This window comes from Salmo salar, chromosome 02, assembly GCF_965601325.2.
Source record: "Salmo salar chromosome 02, fSalSal1, whole genome shotgun sequence".
Taxonomy (NCBI): Eukaryota; Metazoa; Chordata; class Actinopteri; order Salmoniformes; family Salmonidae; genus Salmo; species Salmo salar.
The window spans coordinates 77,655,937-77,674,834 of record NC_138292.1 but is presented as its reverse complement, the minus strand read 5'-3'; the positions used below and the strand labels follow the sequence as shown (position 1 = coordinate 77,674,834).

General features: G+C 43.3%; 1 protein-coding gene across 1 annotated transcript in view; it reads left to right on the top strand.

The window, feature by feature from the left end:
* The window catches only part of LOC106594040 (bromodomain-containing protein 3), a 71,032-nt gene extending 61,679 nt beyond the window's left edge, over positions 1–9,353 (top strand). Inside the window, exons 20-22 of the mRNA XM_082969486.1 lie at positions 4,345–4,532; positions 4,813–5,062; positions 6,893–9,353. Of these exons, the coding sequence (XP_082825612.1) occupies positions 4,345–4,532; positions 4,813–5,062; positions 6,893–6,961 (507 nt within the window). The 3' untranslated portion in view covers positions 6,962–9,353. The remainder of the gene's footprint in view (positions 1–4,344; positions 4,533–4,812; positions 5,063–6,892) is intronic.
* The last annotated feature ends 9,545 nt before the right edge of the window (positions 9,354–18,898 follow it).

Genomic DNA, 18,898 nt, shown 5'->3' with positions numbered 1-18,898 from the left:
TCAGTTCAGTAACATGGACTACATGGTGGATGGGAGGATACATATTGACAGTGTCAGTTCAGTAACATGGACGACATGGTGGATGGGAGGATACATATTGACAGTATCAGTTCAGTAGCATGGACTACATGGTGGATGGGAGAATACATATTGACAGTAACATGGACTACATGGTGGATGGGAGGATACATATTGACAGTGTCAGTTCAGTAACATGGACTACATGGTGGATGGGAGGATACATATTGACAGTATCAGTTCAGTAGCATGGACTACATGGTGGATGGGAGAATACATATTCACAGTAACATGGACTACATGGTGGATGGGAGAATACATATTGACAGTAACATGGACTACATGGTGGATGGGTGGATACATATTGACAGTAACATGGACTACATGGTGGATGGGAGGATACATATTGACAGTAACATGGACTACATGGTGGATGGGAGGATACATATTCACAGTAGCATGGACTACATGGTAGATGGGAGGATTCATATTGACAGTATCAGTTCAGTAGCATGGACTACATGGTGGATGGGAGAATACATATTCACAGTAACATGGACTACATGGTGGATGGGAGAATACATATTGACAGTAAGCATGGACTACATGGTGGATGGGTGGATACATATTGACAGTAACATGGACTACATGGTGGATGGGAGGATACATATTGACAGTAACATGGACTACATGGTGGATGGGAGGATACATATTCACAGTAGCATGGACTACATGGTGGATGGGAGGATACATATTCACAGTAGCATGGACTACATGGTGGATGGGAGGATACATATTGATAGTAGCATGGACTACATGCTAGGTGGGAGGATTCATATTGACAGTAGCATGGACTACATGGTAATTGGGAGGATTCATATTGACAGTAACATGGACTACATGGTGGATGGGAGAATACATATTGACAGTATCAGATCAGTAACATGGACTACATGGTGGATGGGAGGATACATATTGACAGTGTCAGTTCAGTAACATGGACGACATGGTGGATGGGAGGATACATATTGACAGTATCAGTTCGGTAGCATGGACTACATGGTGGATGCGAGAATACATATTGACAGTAACATGGACTACATGGTGGATGGGAGGATACATATTGACAGTGTCAGTTCAGTAACATGGACTACATGGTGGATGGGAGGATACATATTGACAGTATCAGTTCAGTAGCATGGACTACATGGTAGATGGGAGGATACATATTGACAGTAGCATGGACTACATGGTGGATGGGAGGATTCATATTGACAGTAGCATGGACTACATGGTGGATGGGAGGATACATATTGACAGTAGCATGGACTACATGGTTGATGGGAGGATTCATATTGACAGTAGCATGGACTCCATGGTGGATGGGAGGATTCATATTGACAGTATCAGTTCAGTAACATGGACTACATGGTGGATGGGGGAATACATATTGACAGTAGCATGGACTACATGTTAGATGGGGGAATACATATTGACAGTGGCATGGACTACATGGTGGATGGGAGAATACATATTTACATTGACAGTAGCATGGACTACATGGTAGATGGGGGAATACATATTGACAGTGGCATGGACTACATGGTGGATGGGAGAATACATATTGACAGTGGCATGGACTACATGGTGGATGGGGGAATACATATTGACAGTGGCATGGACTACATGGTGGATGGGGGAATACATATTGACAGTGGCATGGACTACATTGTGGATGGGAGAATACATATTTACATTGACAGTAGCATGGACTACATGGTGGATGGGACGATAAAGTGACTGGATTTAAATAGTAAAATATATAATCAAGCGTACAGTAGGTACATAGTTGTTATTGCAGGGTGTGTTGCATTAGTCAGCCGTGTGTGTGTGTGTGTGTGTGTGTGTGTGTGTGTGTGTGTGTGTGTGTGTGTGTGTGTGTGTGAAGCCTGTGTTTCCCATCTCCAGTCCTCAACAACCCCCAACAGTACACATTTTTATTGTAACCCTGGACATGCACACCTGATTTAACTTCTCATTTAATCACCAAGCCCTCAATGAGTTGAATCAGGTGAGTTTTTCCGGGGCAACAAAAATGTGTGCTGTTGGGGGTACTGGTGTAAGGAAACAGACACTGCTTCAATCTTGACAATAGGCAATCTTTTACTCCCAATTAAAGTAGTAGAAGACCAGTACACACGCTGTTCTGTGGATCAGCCCGGGCCTTCTAGAATGCTCCACAGATAAGACAGTCATCAAACCATTGTTGTCTTGGCCCCAATCACCTTAGGAGTCTGGGACCCTGACATGGGCCGTTAAGAATCATTGTCCTGTAAATCAAGGTTACTGACCCAACTCCAGAAGTCTCCTGTGAATAATGTGTGCCCCATTTTGCTTTGAGTGGTTTGCTATTGGTCTGTAAATCAAGACATACGGCCTAAACCGGTTTTGAGATTACCATTTGTGTGGTGGCTGTGAAATGGCTTCTCAAAACCAGTTTAGGTCAACTTGAACATAATGTCCTGATTTACAGAACAATAGCAAACGCCTATCTCTTCCCTCAATTGCTCTTTCTGCAGGTCCTAGACGGGTCCGGAAACGTCTTACAGCGATTACTTTTCTTCTTTGTGGTGGTTTCACTCGTCATCAGAAAAATGCTCCCTGTAGACCTGTAGATTCAACGTGTGAAGTCTGTAGACGGGAGTGTTTTACGTGTCTATACAGAACAACTAGCCAAAGCCTCATTAGATATCGGTCATCCAAAGGAAGTCTGTAGACGGGAATGTTTATGCGTCTATACAGAACTACCGTAATTTCCGGACTATTAAGCGCACCTGAATATAAGCCGCACCCACTGAATTTGAAAAAAAAGTATTATTTTGAACATAAATAAGCCGCACATGTCTATAAGCCGCAGGTGCCTACTGGTACATTGAAACAAATTAACTTTACACAGGCTTTAACGAAACACGGCTTGTAACAAAAATAAATAGGCTTTAACGAAACACGGCTTGTAACAAAAATAAATAGGCTTTAACGAAACACGGCTTGTAACAAAAATAAATAGGCTTTAACGAAACACGGCTTGTAACAAAAATAAATAGGCTTTAACGAAACACGGCTTGTAACAAAAATAAACAGGCTTTAACGAAACACGGCTTGTAACAAAAAATTTAAAATTTGCAGTAAACAGTAGCCTACCAAGAAAGTAATTGGTTACTATCTTCCTCCTCCTGTGCACTGAAACCATCTCCTGGTGTCGGAGTTGAATAGCCTCAGAATTGCTTCATCCGATATTGGATTGTTTTCATTGTCGCTCTCGTCACTTTCATCCGGAGGCAAATCCCCCGCTGAGCCCTCTTCAACACGCAGCAGTCCAGCCTTTCGAAACCCGTTGATGATAGTGGATTTTTTTTTACAATGCTCCACGCTGTCAGGACCCACAAATTTGAAAGCGGGAAAAATCCATATATTTGCCGCGTCATTGTTTAAACCGCGAAGTTCAAAGCGTGGGAAAAAAGTTGCGGCTTATAGTCCGGAATTTACGGTAGCCAAAGCCTCATTAGATATCGGTCATCCAAAGGAAGTCAGTGAAAAGTTATAGTACCATGTTTTTTTTCTTGTGTTTTTGGGATTGCACATCTGTGAACCATTTTCAGCAATATTCAGCAAACCTAACAACTAAAACTACTTTGGTCTGCCGTTTCCTTTCTCGTCTGTTTTCTCGTGAGTGACTGACATCGTAAGGAAAGCAATACCTTACCTATGTCGGTAGCACCTCCCCCCTAATTTAGCCTACGTGCACACAGTAGGATTTGGGAACGAGGAAGTACACCCATGCACGCCAATATGCACGTGCATAAAATTGTTTGAGTTTAACAAAATGGATTACAGCGTTGTGGCTGAAGTTCAGAATGACACAACGTCATGTGTACAACATCTACAGACCTGCATTACAACACTGAGAGCTTTGTCCTTTATAAAAGGACATATCAGGGTGTTTTGGAGCCTTTGTTTGTGTTTGTATCAGAGCTCCCATACTACAAAAGGAGGATGTGATTTGCTCGGGTTTCCCAAAAACATGATTTGCTGGTTGGGGTAAGTTTCTCAAAAGCATGTGAAATCACAAAAAAAAGTGTCTGGACCCTTCCTATGAAATTCCACTTACATAAATAAAATAGATTTAGTTGTAAAAAAAAGAACTTCTCCTGTAAGGCAGTGTTATTAAAATGATGGAGGTGAAATGTCTTTTAAAAAGTGGGTGTTAACGAAATGTCTGTGTCGCACTCTTCCCCCTCCCACTACACTTTCTCCCTCCCCTCCCAGGATGTGAAGTTAAAGAACATGGGTTCCTGGGCCAGCTTGGCCCAGCGTTCTCAGTCTACCCCCGCCTCCGCTGTCCGCTCGTCTAGCGACAGCTTCGAACAGTTCCGTCGCGCCGCCCGAGAGAAGGAGAGAGAGAAACAGCTAAAAGCACAGGCCGAGCAGGCCAGGAGAGAGCAGGAGAAACTACGGTAAGAGGGAAGGATGGAGGGAGGGAAAGGGCAGGGAGATGGTGGAGGAGAGAGAGAACTGAAAGCACAGGCTGAGCAGGCCAGGAGAGAGCAGGAGAAACTACGGTAAGAAGGGAAGAGAGATGGAGGGAGAGGAAAGGGAGGAGAGGGAGAAGACCTCTCAGCCGAGGTAGAAACTATGGTGAGAAAAAAGGGAAGGATGGATAAAGGGAGAAGTAAGCTCATTCTAGCACCCCATCTAAGCTCCTCCCCCTCTGACACTCCACTTTCTCTTCTCCAGTAGCCGTGACGACGAGGACTCTGTGGAGCAGCAGGGGAGGGGGCGTGTCCAGGAGGACACTCGCCGTCGCCAGGAGCAACTTTCGCCTCAAGCCCCCACGCCCCCCGCCTCAACCCCTCCCGCCGACTCCCCACAGGCCCCTCCCACTCAACAGGCCCCACCCCCACCCTCGGCCGCAGCACAGAACGCCATGGACCAGCAGAGGGAGCTGGCGAGACGCCGCGAGCAGGAAAGGAGGAGGAGAGAGGCGGTAATACTTTATAGCAGTTATACTACTATAATACTAACATGTTATACAAGTATAGCAGGAGAGAGGTGGTTATACTTAATAGCATTTATACTATTATAATACTAACATGATATACTTGTATAGCAGGAGAGGTGGTAATACTTTAGCAGTTATACTACTATAATACTAATATAATATACTAGTGTAGTAGGAGAGAGGAGGTAATACTTTAATACTAACATGATATACTAGTATAGTAGGAGAGAGGTGGTAATACTTTATAGCAGTAATACTACTATAATACTAACATGATACACTGGTATAGTAGGAGAGAGGTGGTAATACTTTATAGCAGTTATACTACTATAATACTAACATGATATACTAGTATAGCAGGAGAGGTGGTAATACTTTATAGCATTTATACTACTGTAATAGTAACATACTAGGAGAGAGGTGGTAATACTTTATAGCATTTGTACTACTGTAATACTAACATAATATACTATTATAGAAGGAGAGAGGTGGTAATACTTTATAGCAGTTATACTACTATAATACTAACATGATATACTGGTATAGCAGGGGAGAGGCAGTAATACTTTATAGCATTTAAACTACTATAATAATTACATAATATACAAGTATAGCAGGAGAGAGGTGGTAATACTTAATACCATTTGTACTACTGTAATACAAAATTCAAAAGGCACTCGCACATCTGAGCAATCTTATTGCAGGTGCATGGCAACAGTTGAAACAGGATGTAGGAAAAAATAAACCGCACACTGCTCTTGATAGTATCACTGATATTTAATAAGCTTACGTATCGGCCTAACGGCCTTCGTCAATGATACTATCAAGAGCAGTGTGCAGTTTCTTTTTACTACGGTAATACTAACATAATATACTTTTCTAGCAGAAGAGAGGTGGTAATACTTTATAGCAGTTATACTACAATAATCCTAACATGATATACTAGTATAGCAGGAGAGAGATGGGTATACTTAATAGCATTTATACTACTATAATACTAACATGATATACTTGTATAGCAGGAGAGGTGGTAATACTTTAGCAGTTATACTACTATAATACTAACATGATATACTAGTGTAGCAGGAGAGAGGTGGTAATACTTTGTAGCAGTTATACTACTATAATACTAACATAATATACCAGTATAGCAGGAGCGGTGGTAATACTTAATACCATTTGTACTACTGTAATACTAACATAATATACTTTTCTAGCAGAAGAGAGGTGGTAATACTTTATAGCAGTTATAATACTAGCATGATATACTAGTATATCAGGAGAGAGGTCGTAATACTTTATGACAGTTATACTACTATAATACTAACATGATATACTAGTTTTGCAGGAGAGAAGGAGAGGTGGTAATACTTTATAGCAGTTATACTACTGTAATATTAACATGACATACTCGTATAGCAGGAGAGAGGTGGTAATACGTTATAGCAGTTATACTACTATAATACTAACATAATATACTAGTATAGCAGGAGAGAGGTGGTAATATTTTATAGCATTTATACTACTGTAATACTAACATGATATACTAGTATTGCAGGAGAGAGGTGGTAATACTTTATAGCAGTTATACTACTATAATACTAACATGATATACTAGCATGGCAGGAGAGAGGAGGAGAGAATCATCATAAAGATACTTATTAATATATGTATATTCTTGTTATATTATGTATATTCAGTTATATTACAATAATACAGAGGAGAGGTAGTTTAGCTGAGAAAATATGGGAAAGATTAACACTGCATCTAATTCCTCTCTCTCTCGCTCTGTCTCTCATCCCCCTCTCTCTACAGATGGCGGACACCATTGACATCAACTTCCAGAGCGACTTGATGGCCATCTTTGAAGAGAACCTTTTCTGAGAGAGAGATTGAGAAAGGAGGAGAGGGAGAGAAAGAGATATGAACTCTACCTTATCCCACCATGGCTGGGATTTCACACACAACACCCTCCCCTCCCTCCCTCTCTTTGATTAGAGACCCCAGACCAGGATGTGAGCTCCAGAGACTTGAAGGAGACTGAGGTGAGGTACAGTAATAAGGTGGAGCGCCACCGGGAGTACAACTTCCACTTTTTGCAATTTCAGATGCGTTTTTTGTGTCTAACTGCCCGTTTATCGTTGATGATTGGTTGTTGCCGTGGGCAATGGTGAAACCGGATACCTATGGATAAACAGATATTTGAACTCCTCTTGTATTCTGAAATGAAACCGAGGGAGGAGGGGAGGACTGAGAACTATTACCTGAAAATAAAGAAGAAAAAAGAGGGTTTAATGGAGAAAGAAGGAGAAGATGAATACCTGTTCTTCTAATGTGCGAGAGGGAGGGGCGGGCGAGAGGATGGACAGACTTCTTTCTCTTTGATTCATTTCTCTCTTAATCTAGTATTTTTCTCTCCCTGTTTTTTGATGTTGGGTTTTAAGCGGGGTGGGTGAGGAGATGGGGAGGGAGAAGTGGGCGGGCTGTGTGTGTTATCATGTTTGCGTCCCAAAAGGGCACCCTATTCCCTTCATATAGTGCACTACTTGTGTCCAGGGCCCATGGGGATCTGATCAAAAGTGGTGCGCTATATAGGGAGTAGGGTGCCATTTGGGACGTATCCTCTGAGATGGGTTCAGTTTCTCTCCGGACAGCAAGATGAACACCGGGGTCACACCCCAGCACTATAAAGAAGCACCCTTCCTTCCTTCCTTCCTTCTCACTCTCCTTGTTCTTTGTGACATCACTGACTTGACACAACTTGAAAGTGTAAAAGCTTGAACTCCATTTTTTCAGTCATGTCTGATTCATTGATTATTTCAAGAAAGGAGGCAGAGAGGGAAGAAAGGAGGGAAAGAGGGGAAAAGAGGAAGGATGAGTGAAGAAGAGAGGGAAGGAAGAGAGGGAGGGCTGGGTACATTTTAAAGGTGTTGGAATGTGGCTCTTGCCTTACAGCTCTGACCTGTAAATGAACACACGCCACAGATTATATATATATATATATATATAAATAGATGCATAAATATATATTATATACGATGAAAAGTCCCTAAAAATAATTGGATTATGTTGTTGGGAGGGAGAACGGCTTATCTGCCTTGTGCTCAATTCCCTTTTGGTTTTTTAGAGAATTCACTGTAAAAAAAATAAAAATAATAAAAAAAAAACATTTTTTATGATGCTATAAAAAATAGTTTTGTCTTGTTCATAACCTCCTTTCTCTTATCCTGTTTTTCTCTGTATCAAGTTCAGATATTCAAGAGTTTAAAGGCCTCTGTTTTTATTTAAATACCAAATAATTTCTGGGTAACAATTAGGTATGTTACTGTGATTGTTTTCAGTTAAAATGGCCAAAAATAAACAAAAATAGATTCTTAGCAAAGAGTAATTTCTCAAGCAAGAATTTTGCTAGGACTGGGAGTGGTCTGAGTGGGGAGGGGGAAACTGAAAAGTAGCTGTTAATGACAGAGAGGTTTGGAACTCTTTCTTATTGGTCTATCAACGAATTTATCACATGGTGATGTCACCAGGCAGGCCAAAACTCCATCCCACCAAAACAGGCTGATTTTTCTTTTCAAACAGCTCTTACACTAAAAGGGCATTATCATCATTTTCATAATTTCACAGTATTATTCGAACCTTATAGTGTGGAAATATATATAAAACACAGGAAAATCACGCTTTTGACTGCACTGGCCTATAACTACTTAACTTTGTTCTACTGTTCTGTAGCTACATCCACCTGCTACTACACTTCCTTTCTTTTCTTCTTTAGCTTCTTACTCATTTTCTTTTTTATTCACTTCCATTTGTTAATCTCTCTCCTGTCATCATCTTCCTCTACCATCCGTATCATAGCTTTTATTTCGTTTTTATTCCCTTCCTGTTTTTTGTTTAAAAAAAAATAATTGCTATGTTTTTAGTTTCTGTGGTAACAGTCGGGGTTGTTGTCATGTGCCATAGCTGTAAGTGTTCTGGGGGCGTGGCCTGCGGTGTTGTCATGTCCAGATATACATCAAACCCCTGTATACAGCTCTACATACACTATCTGTTCCTTTTATTCTTTTTGGGATGTTTTTATTTAATTTTGCCCCTTTTTCATATTTGACGGTTGTTTGTTTTGTTATGTTTCTTGTCATTGTTTTGTTTTGAATCACCGGTTGGTATGTTGGTGAGTGAGGTGTTAAGGTAGATGGATACATTCTGTTCTGATTATGGAGTAAAACATCTCTTTTTTCAAAAAAAAGAAAAGTATTAAAATGATCTAAAAAAATGACACTGTGTTGTGTTTGGTTGGCAGGAGTCACTGAGTGGAACATGCGTGGGTCGACACAAAGAATTACCTTGTAACCATCTTTCCTTGATTCTTCGCATTCCCATTGGAGGAGAAGGTCTGAGGGGAGGGACCTTGGACCTTCTCCTTCAATACAGTTGAGAAGGAGGTGAGGACATAGGATGTGAGGAATCAAGGAAATGTGACTTGAGAGAGAGCCCTATATATAATGAGGTTCAGTATAATGGGTATTTACCCTGCAGTTCTGGTGGTACCCAGCAGAGGCTGTGTGTTTTGTTAGAGGTCAAAGTTATTTTGCCTACTCCCTTCATAGTGCACTACTTGTGTCCAGGGCCCATAGGGATCTGGTCAAAGCTAGTGCACTATATAGGGAGTAGGTTGCCATTTGGGACGTATTCCAAATGGAAATGTGACTTAAGAGGTAGGAAACAACACTGCCCCTTCACTGACTTTAACACTGGGGCCCCACAAGGGTGCGTGCTCAGCCCCCTCCTGTACTCCCAGTTCACCCATGACTGCGTGGCCAAGCACGCCTTCAACTCAATCATCAAGTTTGCAGACGACACAACAGTAGTGGGCCTAATTACCAACAATGACGAGACGGTCTACAGCGAGGAGGTGAGGGCCCTGGGTGTGTGCGGCCAGGAAAATAACCTCTCACTCAACATCAACAAAACAAAGGAGATGATCGTGGACTTCAGGAAACAGCAGAGGGAGCACCCCCCTATCCACATCGATGGGACAGCAGTGGAGAAGGTGGAAAGCTTCAAGTTCCTCTGCGTACACAACACTGACAAACTGAAATGGTCCACCCACACAGACAGTGTGGTGAAGAAGGCGCAACAGTGCCTCTTCAACCTCAGGAGGCTGATGCAATTTATCTTGGCCCCTAAGACCCTCACAAACTTTTACCAATGCACAATTGAGAGTATGCTGTCGGGCTGTATCACCACCTGGTACAGCAACAGCACCGCCCACAACCGCAGGGCTCTCCACAGGGTGATGCGGTCTGCCCAACTCATTACCGGGGGCAAACTACCTGCCCTCCAGGACACCTACGGCACCCGATGTCACAGAAAGGCCAAAAAGATCATCACCCCGCTATCATCCAGAAGGCGAGGTCAGTACAGGTGTATCAAAGCTGAGACCAAGAGACTGAAAAACAGCTTTTATCTCAAGGCCGTCAGACTGTTAAACAGCCATCACTAACACAGAGAGGCTGCTGCGCTATATACATAGTTATTTATTTAACTAGGGAAGTCAGTTAAGAACAAATTCTTATTTACAATGACAGCCTACCTCGGCCAAACCCGGACGACGCTGGGCCAATTGTGCGCCGCACTATGGGACTCCCAATCACGGCCGGATGTGATGCAGCCTTTATAGACTTGGAATCACTGGCCATTTGAATAATGTAACACTAGTCACTTTAATAATGTTTACATATTTTGCACTCTATTCTATGTACTGTATCTTAGTATATGCCGTGCTGACATTGCTCGTCCAAAGAGCACCTTCTGTGGTTCAGTTTAATGGATATTCGCCATGCAGTTCCGGTGGTAACCAGGAGAGGGTGTGGTTGATGTGAGGCTGCTGGAGAGAATGTGTGCGTGCGCATATACCTGACTTACCTGAGAGTTATTGAATGTGTGTATGTACAGTGTAGTGTAAAGTATTGTGTAAATACTATGAGTGTGTGTGTGTCTGAAGGAGCTCGAGGGAGAGGGGGACATGCTAGTCTGTCTCTGTGCTGCCATACCTGTCTGTGTTATTACATGTGTCTGTGCTATAAGCAGTGTTGGGGAGTAGTGAACTACATATAGTTCAACCACAGGAGGTTGGTGGCACCTTAATTGGGGAGGACAGGCTCCTTGTTATGGCTGGAGCGGAATCAGTGGAATGGAATCAAACAGCTGTGTAGCTAACTACTGGAACTACTTTTTCTGCCACGTAGCTGCGTAGCTAACTGCTGGAACTACTTTTTCTGCTGCGTAGCTAATCACATTTTCTGCCATGTAACTGTGTAGCTAACTACTGGAACTACTTTTTCTGTCATGTAGCTGTATAGGTAACTACTGGAACTACTTTTTCTGTCATGTAGCTGTGTAGCTAACTACTGGAACTACTTTTTCTGTCATGTAGCTGTGTAGCTAACTACTGGAACTACTTTTTCTGTCATGTAGCTGTGTAGCTAACTACTGGAACTACTTTTTCTGTCATGTAGCTAACTACTGGAACTACTTTTTGTGTTTAATTGGCCAAACGACACATTCTGTTAACATCTGAGTCCATAGTGATACGTGCGGAAGACACATTTCAGTTGAATGCGTTCAGTTGTAAAACTGACAAGGTATTTCCCTTTCTTGCAATTTGTTGTCTATGACATTTTTAGATTTTTATATGATAATTCATCATGAACTACTTTTGAAAAGTGACTTTAGTTCAGTTAATATTTATCTTAAAGGGCAGCTTAAATGTATGTTAACTTCTTCCAGTTTGAAGTAATTGGTAAACTATATTTTCAGAGTAGCTTCCCCGACACTGGCTATAAGTCCCCTGTACTGTAAGTCGTGTGTGTGTGTGTTGTCTCCATGGAGACATTGTTTGGGTTGCTCTGACCTTCGTAGGACTGATAGCCGTGCGTCTCTACCATGCTGCTGATAATCACAGGGAGAGAGAGGTGTGTGACTGTCCGACACTTTCCTACTCTCAGATTTAAAGCATAACTCCTCTCTTAAAACAGCCTAGAACTTTCAGTAACAAATTAGTGCAAATGTTCTCCTCGCACTCTCTCTCTCTCTCTCTCTCTCTCTCTCTCTCTCTCTCTCTCACTCACTCACTCACTCACTCACTCACTCACTCACTCACTCACTCACTCACTCACTCACTCACTCACTCACTCACTCACTCACTCACTCACTCACTCACTCACTCACTCTCACAGACAGACATCATGGCCATTGTGCTTTTGCATATTGACTTTGTTTGGGAGAATCAAGTAAAGGGCGTGACAGAAAGACAGAGCGTTTCCAGAACCCCACAGAGAAGAAAACACTCACAGAGTAGAAACCAAATTAGAGGGCTTGCTGCCAGAGCACATCCATGACTTTATCATCACCTAGGGAGAGAGGGAGGAAAGGGGGTGGGGTGGGAGAGATGAGGGGGGGGGAGTAGAGTGAAGGAGAAAATATAAGGAAAATTAGGCTGGGACAGGGAAGAGAGGGTGAAGCTGTGTACATAGGAGGGGGAGAGAGACACGGGGAGTAGTTGTTAGAGAGAAAATGTTGGAGAGGTGAAAAAGGGCTAGAGGAAGAATGAGTGAGGGAGTTGATGAATAGAGAGAGAGAGGTGGATGGAAGAGAGCGAGAGAGAGGTGGATGGAAGAGAGAGCGAGAGAGGTGGATGGAAGAGAGAGCGAGAGAGGTGGATGGAAGAGAGCGAGAGAGAGGTGGATGGAAGAGAGCGAGAGAGAGGTGGATGGAAGAGAGCGCGAGAGAGAGGTGGATGGAAGAGAGCGCGAGAGAGAGGTGGATGGAAGAGAGAGCGAGAGAGAGGTGGATGGAAGAGAGAGCGAGAGAGAGGTGGATGGAAGAGAGAGAGCGAGAGAGGTGGATGGAAGAGAGAGAGCGAGAGAGGTGGATGGAAGAGAGAGAGCGAGAGAGGTGGATGGAAGAGAGAGAGCGAGAGAGGTGGATGGAAGAGAGAGAGCGAGAGAGGTGGATGGAAGAGAGAGGTGAATGGAAGAGAGAGAGAGGGAGAGAGAGGGGGGGTGGAAGAGAGAGGGAGAGAGGGAGAGAGAGAGCGAAGGGTGGGTGGATGGAAGAGAGAGAGAGAGGGGTGGGTGGATGGATGGAGAAGGATGGGTGGATGGAAGAGAGAAGGGTGGGTGGATGGAAGAGAGAGAGAGAGGGGTGGGTGGATGGATGGATGGAGAAGGATGGGTGGATGGAAGAGAGAAGGGTGGGTGGATGGAAGAGAGAGAAGGGTGGGTGGATGGAAGAGAGAGAGAGGGGTGGGTGGATGGAAGAGAGGGAGAGAGAGGGGTGGGTGGATGGAAGAGAGAGTCATACAAAGCTGGGAGGAAGATAGAAAGCGAAGGGGAGAGTGAGAAGCTGGCTCAGATATGACGTGTGTGTGTGAGAGCACTGGCTCAGTCACTACCGTGGTTTTGGTGAATGAAAATAGAAGTGTGTGCGTGTGGGTCTCCCTCCCTGATACTGGTTCTCTGGTTCTCTTGTGTGTGTTTGTGCGTTCCATGTTCTAATCATGTGCCTCTTGTAGAAGCAGTGAGTGACATTCATTCCCTTCTCCAGGCAGACCATGTCCCTAACCACAGATCTAGGATCAGTTTCCCTTACCCCAACCCAATGGAAACCTTCAGGGTGTGGACATGACTGACCTTAGTTCAGCCCTTGGGGGAAAGTTAACCCGAAAGGAGACTATGATGATCTACTCCTGTAAAATAGTTGGAATAGAGAAACAGTGCTAGGAGATATAGAGTGGTGCTAGGAGCGGTGCTAGGAGTTTTAGAGCGGTGCTAGGAGTTTTAGAGCGGTGCTAGGAGTTTTAGAGCGGTGCTAGGAGTTTGCGGTGCTAGGAGTTTTAGAGCGGTGCTAGGAGTTTTAGAGCGGTGCTAGGAGTTTTAGAGCGGTGCTAGGAGTTCTAGGGAATTGCTAATAGAGGTGCTAGGAGTTTTAGAGCTGTGCTAGGAGTTTTAGAGCTGTGCTAGGAGTTTTAGAGGGTCAGTCTGTTATATCTGGATTATTTCTCCTGTCTTATCTGGTGTCCTGTGTGAATTTAAGTATGCTCTCTCTAATTCTCTTTCTTTCTCTCTTTCTTTCTCTCTTTCTTTTTTCTTTTTTTCTTTTTTTCTTTTTTTCTTTCTTTCTTTTTTTCCTTTCTTTCCTTTCCTTTTCCTTTCCTTTCCTTTCCTTTTCCTTTTCCTTTTCCCTTTCCTTTCCTTTCCTTTCCTTTCCTTTCCTTTCCTTTCCTTTCCTTTCCTTTCCTTTCCTATTCTATTCTATTCTATTCTTTTCTTTTCTTTTCTTTTCTATTCTTTTCTATTCTTTTCTATTCTTTTCTATTCTTTTCTATTCTATTCTTTTCTTTTGACCTGAGCCCTAGGACAATGCCTCAGGACTACCTGGCATGATGACTCCTCGCTGTCCCCAGTCCACCTGGCCGTGCTGCTGCTATGGAACCCTGACCTGTTCACTGTGATTACTATTATTTGACCATGCTGGTCATTTATGAACATTTGAACATCTTGGCCATGTTCTGTTATAATCTCCACCCGGCACAGCCAGAAGAGGACTGGCCACCCTCATAGCCTGGTTCCTCTCTAGGTTTCTTCCTAGGTTTTGCCTTTCTAGGAAGTTTTTCCTGGCCACCGTGCTTCTACACCTGCATTGCTTGCTGTTTGGGGTTTTAGGCTGGGTTTCTGTACAGCAGTTTGATATATCAGCTGATGTAAGAAGGGCTATATAAATACATTTGATTTGATTTAGAGCAGTGCTAGGAGTGGTGCAAGAGCAGTGCTAGGAGTTTTAGAGTAATGCTAAGCATTTTAGAGCGGTGCTAGGAGTTTTAGAGCGGTGCTAGGAGTTTTAGAGCGGTGCTGGGAGTTTTAGAGTGGTGCTGGGAGCAGTGCTAGGAGTTTTAGAGCACACACACACAGTTAGATGACACACAGTCTCTGGGTAGCTAGCTCCTGTGAGAAACCGTGGTTAGGAACAGGTAGTCTGTGGAGAAGATTGTCATCTCCCATAGATAGAAACCGAGGCAGAGACACATACACCACACTGTACAATAAAATACATAGAGCCATACACACACACTGTACAATAAAATACATAGATACACACACACACACACACACACACTGTACAATAAAATACATAGATACACACACACACACACTGTACAATAAAATACATAGATACACACACACACACACACACTGTACAATAAAATACATAGATACACACACACACACTGTACAATAAAATACATAGATACACACACACACACTGTACAATAAAATGCATAGATATACACACACTGTACATTAAAATACATAGATACATGCAAAGACAGAGATACACATAGAACACGCACATGTCTCTCTCTCTCTCTCTCTCTCTCTCTCTCTCTCTCTCTCTCTCTCTCTCTCTCTCTCTCTCTCTCTCTCTCTCTGAAGGGGGGGTAATCATTGGGACTTCGAGGCCCTCCCTAAATTGATGCCAGATGACAATAATCAACTCCATATGTGATTCACACACACATTGATAATTGCAAATGCTCACACATGAAGTTCAGATTGACTGACACATTGTAGAAGGCCCAGTCATTGTTCCAGGCTGGGAGTCGGTTTTATGATGGGAGGGTGAAGCAGTTTGGCTGTCATCCCCCACTTCTTTCCTTCTTCCTTCTCTCTCTCTTACATGTTTCCAATTCTCGCAACCTCTCTCTTTCTCTCCTATCAACCCTCTCTCTTTCTCTCCTACCCTCCATCTCTCTTCCTCCCTCTCTTTTACCACCCCTCTCTCTTTCTCCTACCACCCCTCTCGCTTTCTCTTCTACCCTCCCTCTATCTCCTACCACCCTTCTCTCTTTCTCTTCTACCACCCTTCTCTCTTTCTCTCCTACCACCCCTCTCTCTTCTCCTACCACCCCCCTCTTTCTCTCCTACTCTCCCTCCCTCTTTCTCTCCTACTCTCCCTCCCTCTTTCTCTCCTATCACCCCTCTCTCTTTCTCTCCTCACCCCTCTTTCTCCCCTACCCCTCTCTCTTTCTCTTACCATCCCTCTCTCTTTCTCTCCTATCACCCCTCTCTTTTCTAAACATTTTCTCTCAGCTTCCTCACCCTCTTTCCCATCTTCCCTCCTTTTCTTGTCTTAATCTATTTCTCCTCTTCCTATCTCCAATTACACTTCCTCTCAGACACAATACACTTCTATTTCCTCTGTCTTACACAGGTGTGTGTGTGTGTGTGTGTGTGTGTGTGTGTGTGTGTGTGTGTGTGTGTGTGTGTGTGTGTGTGTGTGTGTGTGTGCAGGGCATGCACGTCTGGGTTGCCTAGCAGCGGCACAGCTTCCTGTGACACGAAGAACACAGCAGGAAGTTGAGACGGCTAGTTAAATAACTGGAAACAATGACAAACACACACATACTGGGGACACACATGCTGGACACACACGTTTGTATGTCTGATAGCTAATCTTCCGTAAACATTGAACATTGTGTCGCAACAGTTTAATCATCCCCAAACCAAACAGCCAAGAATTCATATCCTTACATTTGATCATCTCAAGTCAATAGTTTCTTCAAACTAGCACTGTGGTTACCAAGTAAGACCTAGTTCTCCATGGGTCATTGATTTAAAACTAGCCTTGTTCAACCATCCTGATCCTGTCAGTTTGCCTTCTGTTCACTACACAGATTGTCTTGGTCAGGATGATGGATCAGACTGATCACACAGAGACATACAGAGACACACACACACACAGAAATACACACAGACACACGCAGAGAGACACAGAGACACATACATACAGCAACACACAGCCACACAAACAGCAACACACAGAGACACATGCTTGCGCAAAGAAACTGCTTATAACACACACAAAATGAGAGACTGTTGTTAGGAAACTAGACTGTGGTCTTGAGGATAGTCGTATAAGGAGAGGCTCATGTATATATTGGAAGTCAAGCCAACATGTAGGGCTCAGGTCGAAAGTAGTGGGGCCTTCCCTGTGGCTCAGTTGGTAGAGCATGGTGTTTGCAATGCCAGCATGGTGTGTGCAACGCCAGGGTTGTGGGTTCGGTTCCCACGGGGAGCCAGTACGCATGTATGCATTCACTACTGCAAGTCGCTCTGGATAAGAGCTTCTGTTAAATGACTAAAATGTAAATGTAGTGCACTAGTGGTTAGAGCGTTGGACTAGTAACCGAAAGTTTGCAAGATCGAATCCTCGAGCTGACGAGGTAAAAATCTGTCATTCTGCCCCTGAACAAGGCAGTTAACCCAGTTAACCTAGGCCGTCATTGAAAATAAGAATTTGTTCTTAACTGACATGCCTAGTTAAATAAAGGTAAAATAAAATAAAAAAGGAATAGGGTTCTATTTGAGATGCAAACTAAAACAGTTTCATTAGTCTAGTTTAAATGTTTTGATTACTTCTGTTGTCATACAACAAGCTGGAGAGATCAACCTCTCCTTAAACAACACTGTGTGTCACAGAAAAAGCCTTCTCTGTTTTAAACACGTAAACCACAACAAATGTGGGGAGCATATTGAGTAACGTGGTACTGGCACTGGAGAGAAGGGCTGGGGTTTGAGTCATTCATAATGTGAAGCAGAGAGGGGAGGGAGAGAGAAACAGTAGGGAGGGAGGGAGGGAGGGAGGGGGAGGGAGGGAGAGGGAGGGAGGGAGGGAGGGAGGGAGGGAGAGGGAGGGAGGGAGGGAGAGAGGGAGAGAGGGAGATTGATTATAAACTGGGTGGCTCGAGCCCTGGCTGACAGCCGTGGTACATCAGACAGTATACCACGGGTAGGCCAAAACATACATTTTTACTCTTCTAATTACGTTGGTAACCAGTTTATAATAGCAACACTGCACCTCTGAGTTTGTTGTATATGGCCAATATACCACTGCTAAGAGCTGTGTCCAGGCACTCCGCGTTGCGTCATGCTCAAGAACAGCCGTTAGCCGTGGTATATTGGCCATATACCACACCACCTCGGGCCTTATTGCTTAAATATAAAAATTGACACATTTATCATTGTAATAATATGCCTACCCACCGTCCTGCCTAAAAGGAGCTTGTGAAAATGTGTTTATTTTAGATTTTTTGTTGGGGCTGTGTCCGGGCACTCTGCATAAGAACAGCTGTTTTTTTTTATTTAACTAGGGAAGTCAGTTAAGAACTAATTCTTATTTACAATGACGGCCTACCACTGCCAAACCCTTACCCGGACGACGCTGGGCCAATTGTGCGCCGCCCTATGGGACTCCCAATCACGGACGGTTGTGATAAAGCCTGGAATCGAACCAGGGTCTGTAGTGACGCCTCTAGCACTGAGATGCAGTGCCTTAGACCACTGCGCCACCCGTTAGCTGTGGTATATTGGCCATATACCTCACCTCCTCGGGCCTTATTGCTTAAATATAAAACTCTACTAATCAAAAGCCTACACATTTATCATTGTAATAATATCCTGCCCACCGTCCTGCCTAAAAAGTGCTCTCAACCTCAGTCCATGAAATATATATATTACCTTTATTTAACTATGATGAGGGAGAGACAGCTAAAAATGTATGTAGACTATAATTATATTATTTTGCTTATTTTAAACGTATTTTGTCCTATCTCAATGTTTATAATGTGTAGGGTATTATTATATTAGGCTCCTAGCATAACTGTCTTCACTGTCATCTCCTAACGCCTATAGCATTATCTGTGTCTTCAGACGCCCCTAGGAGCCCTTTAGCCTTTCTATTGTCTTGTTCTATACATAACGT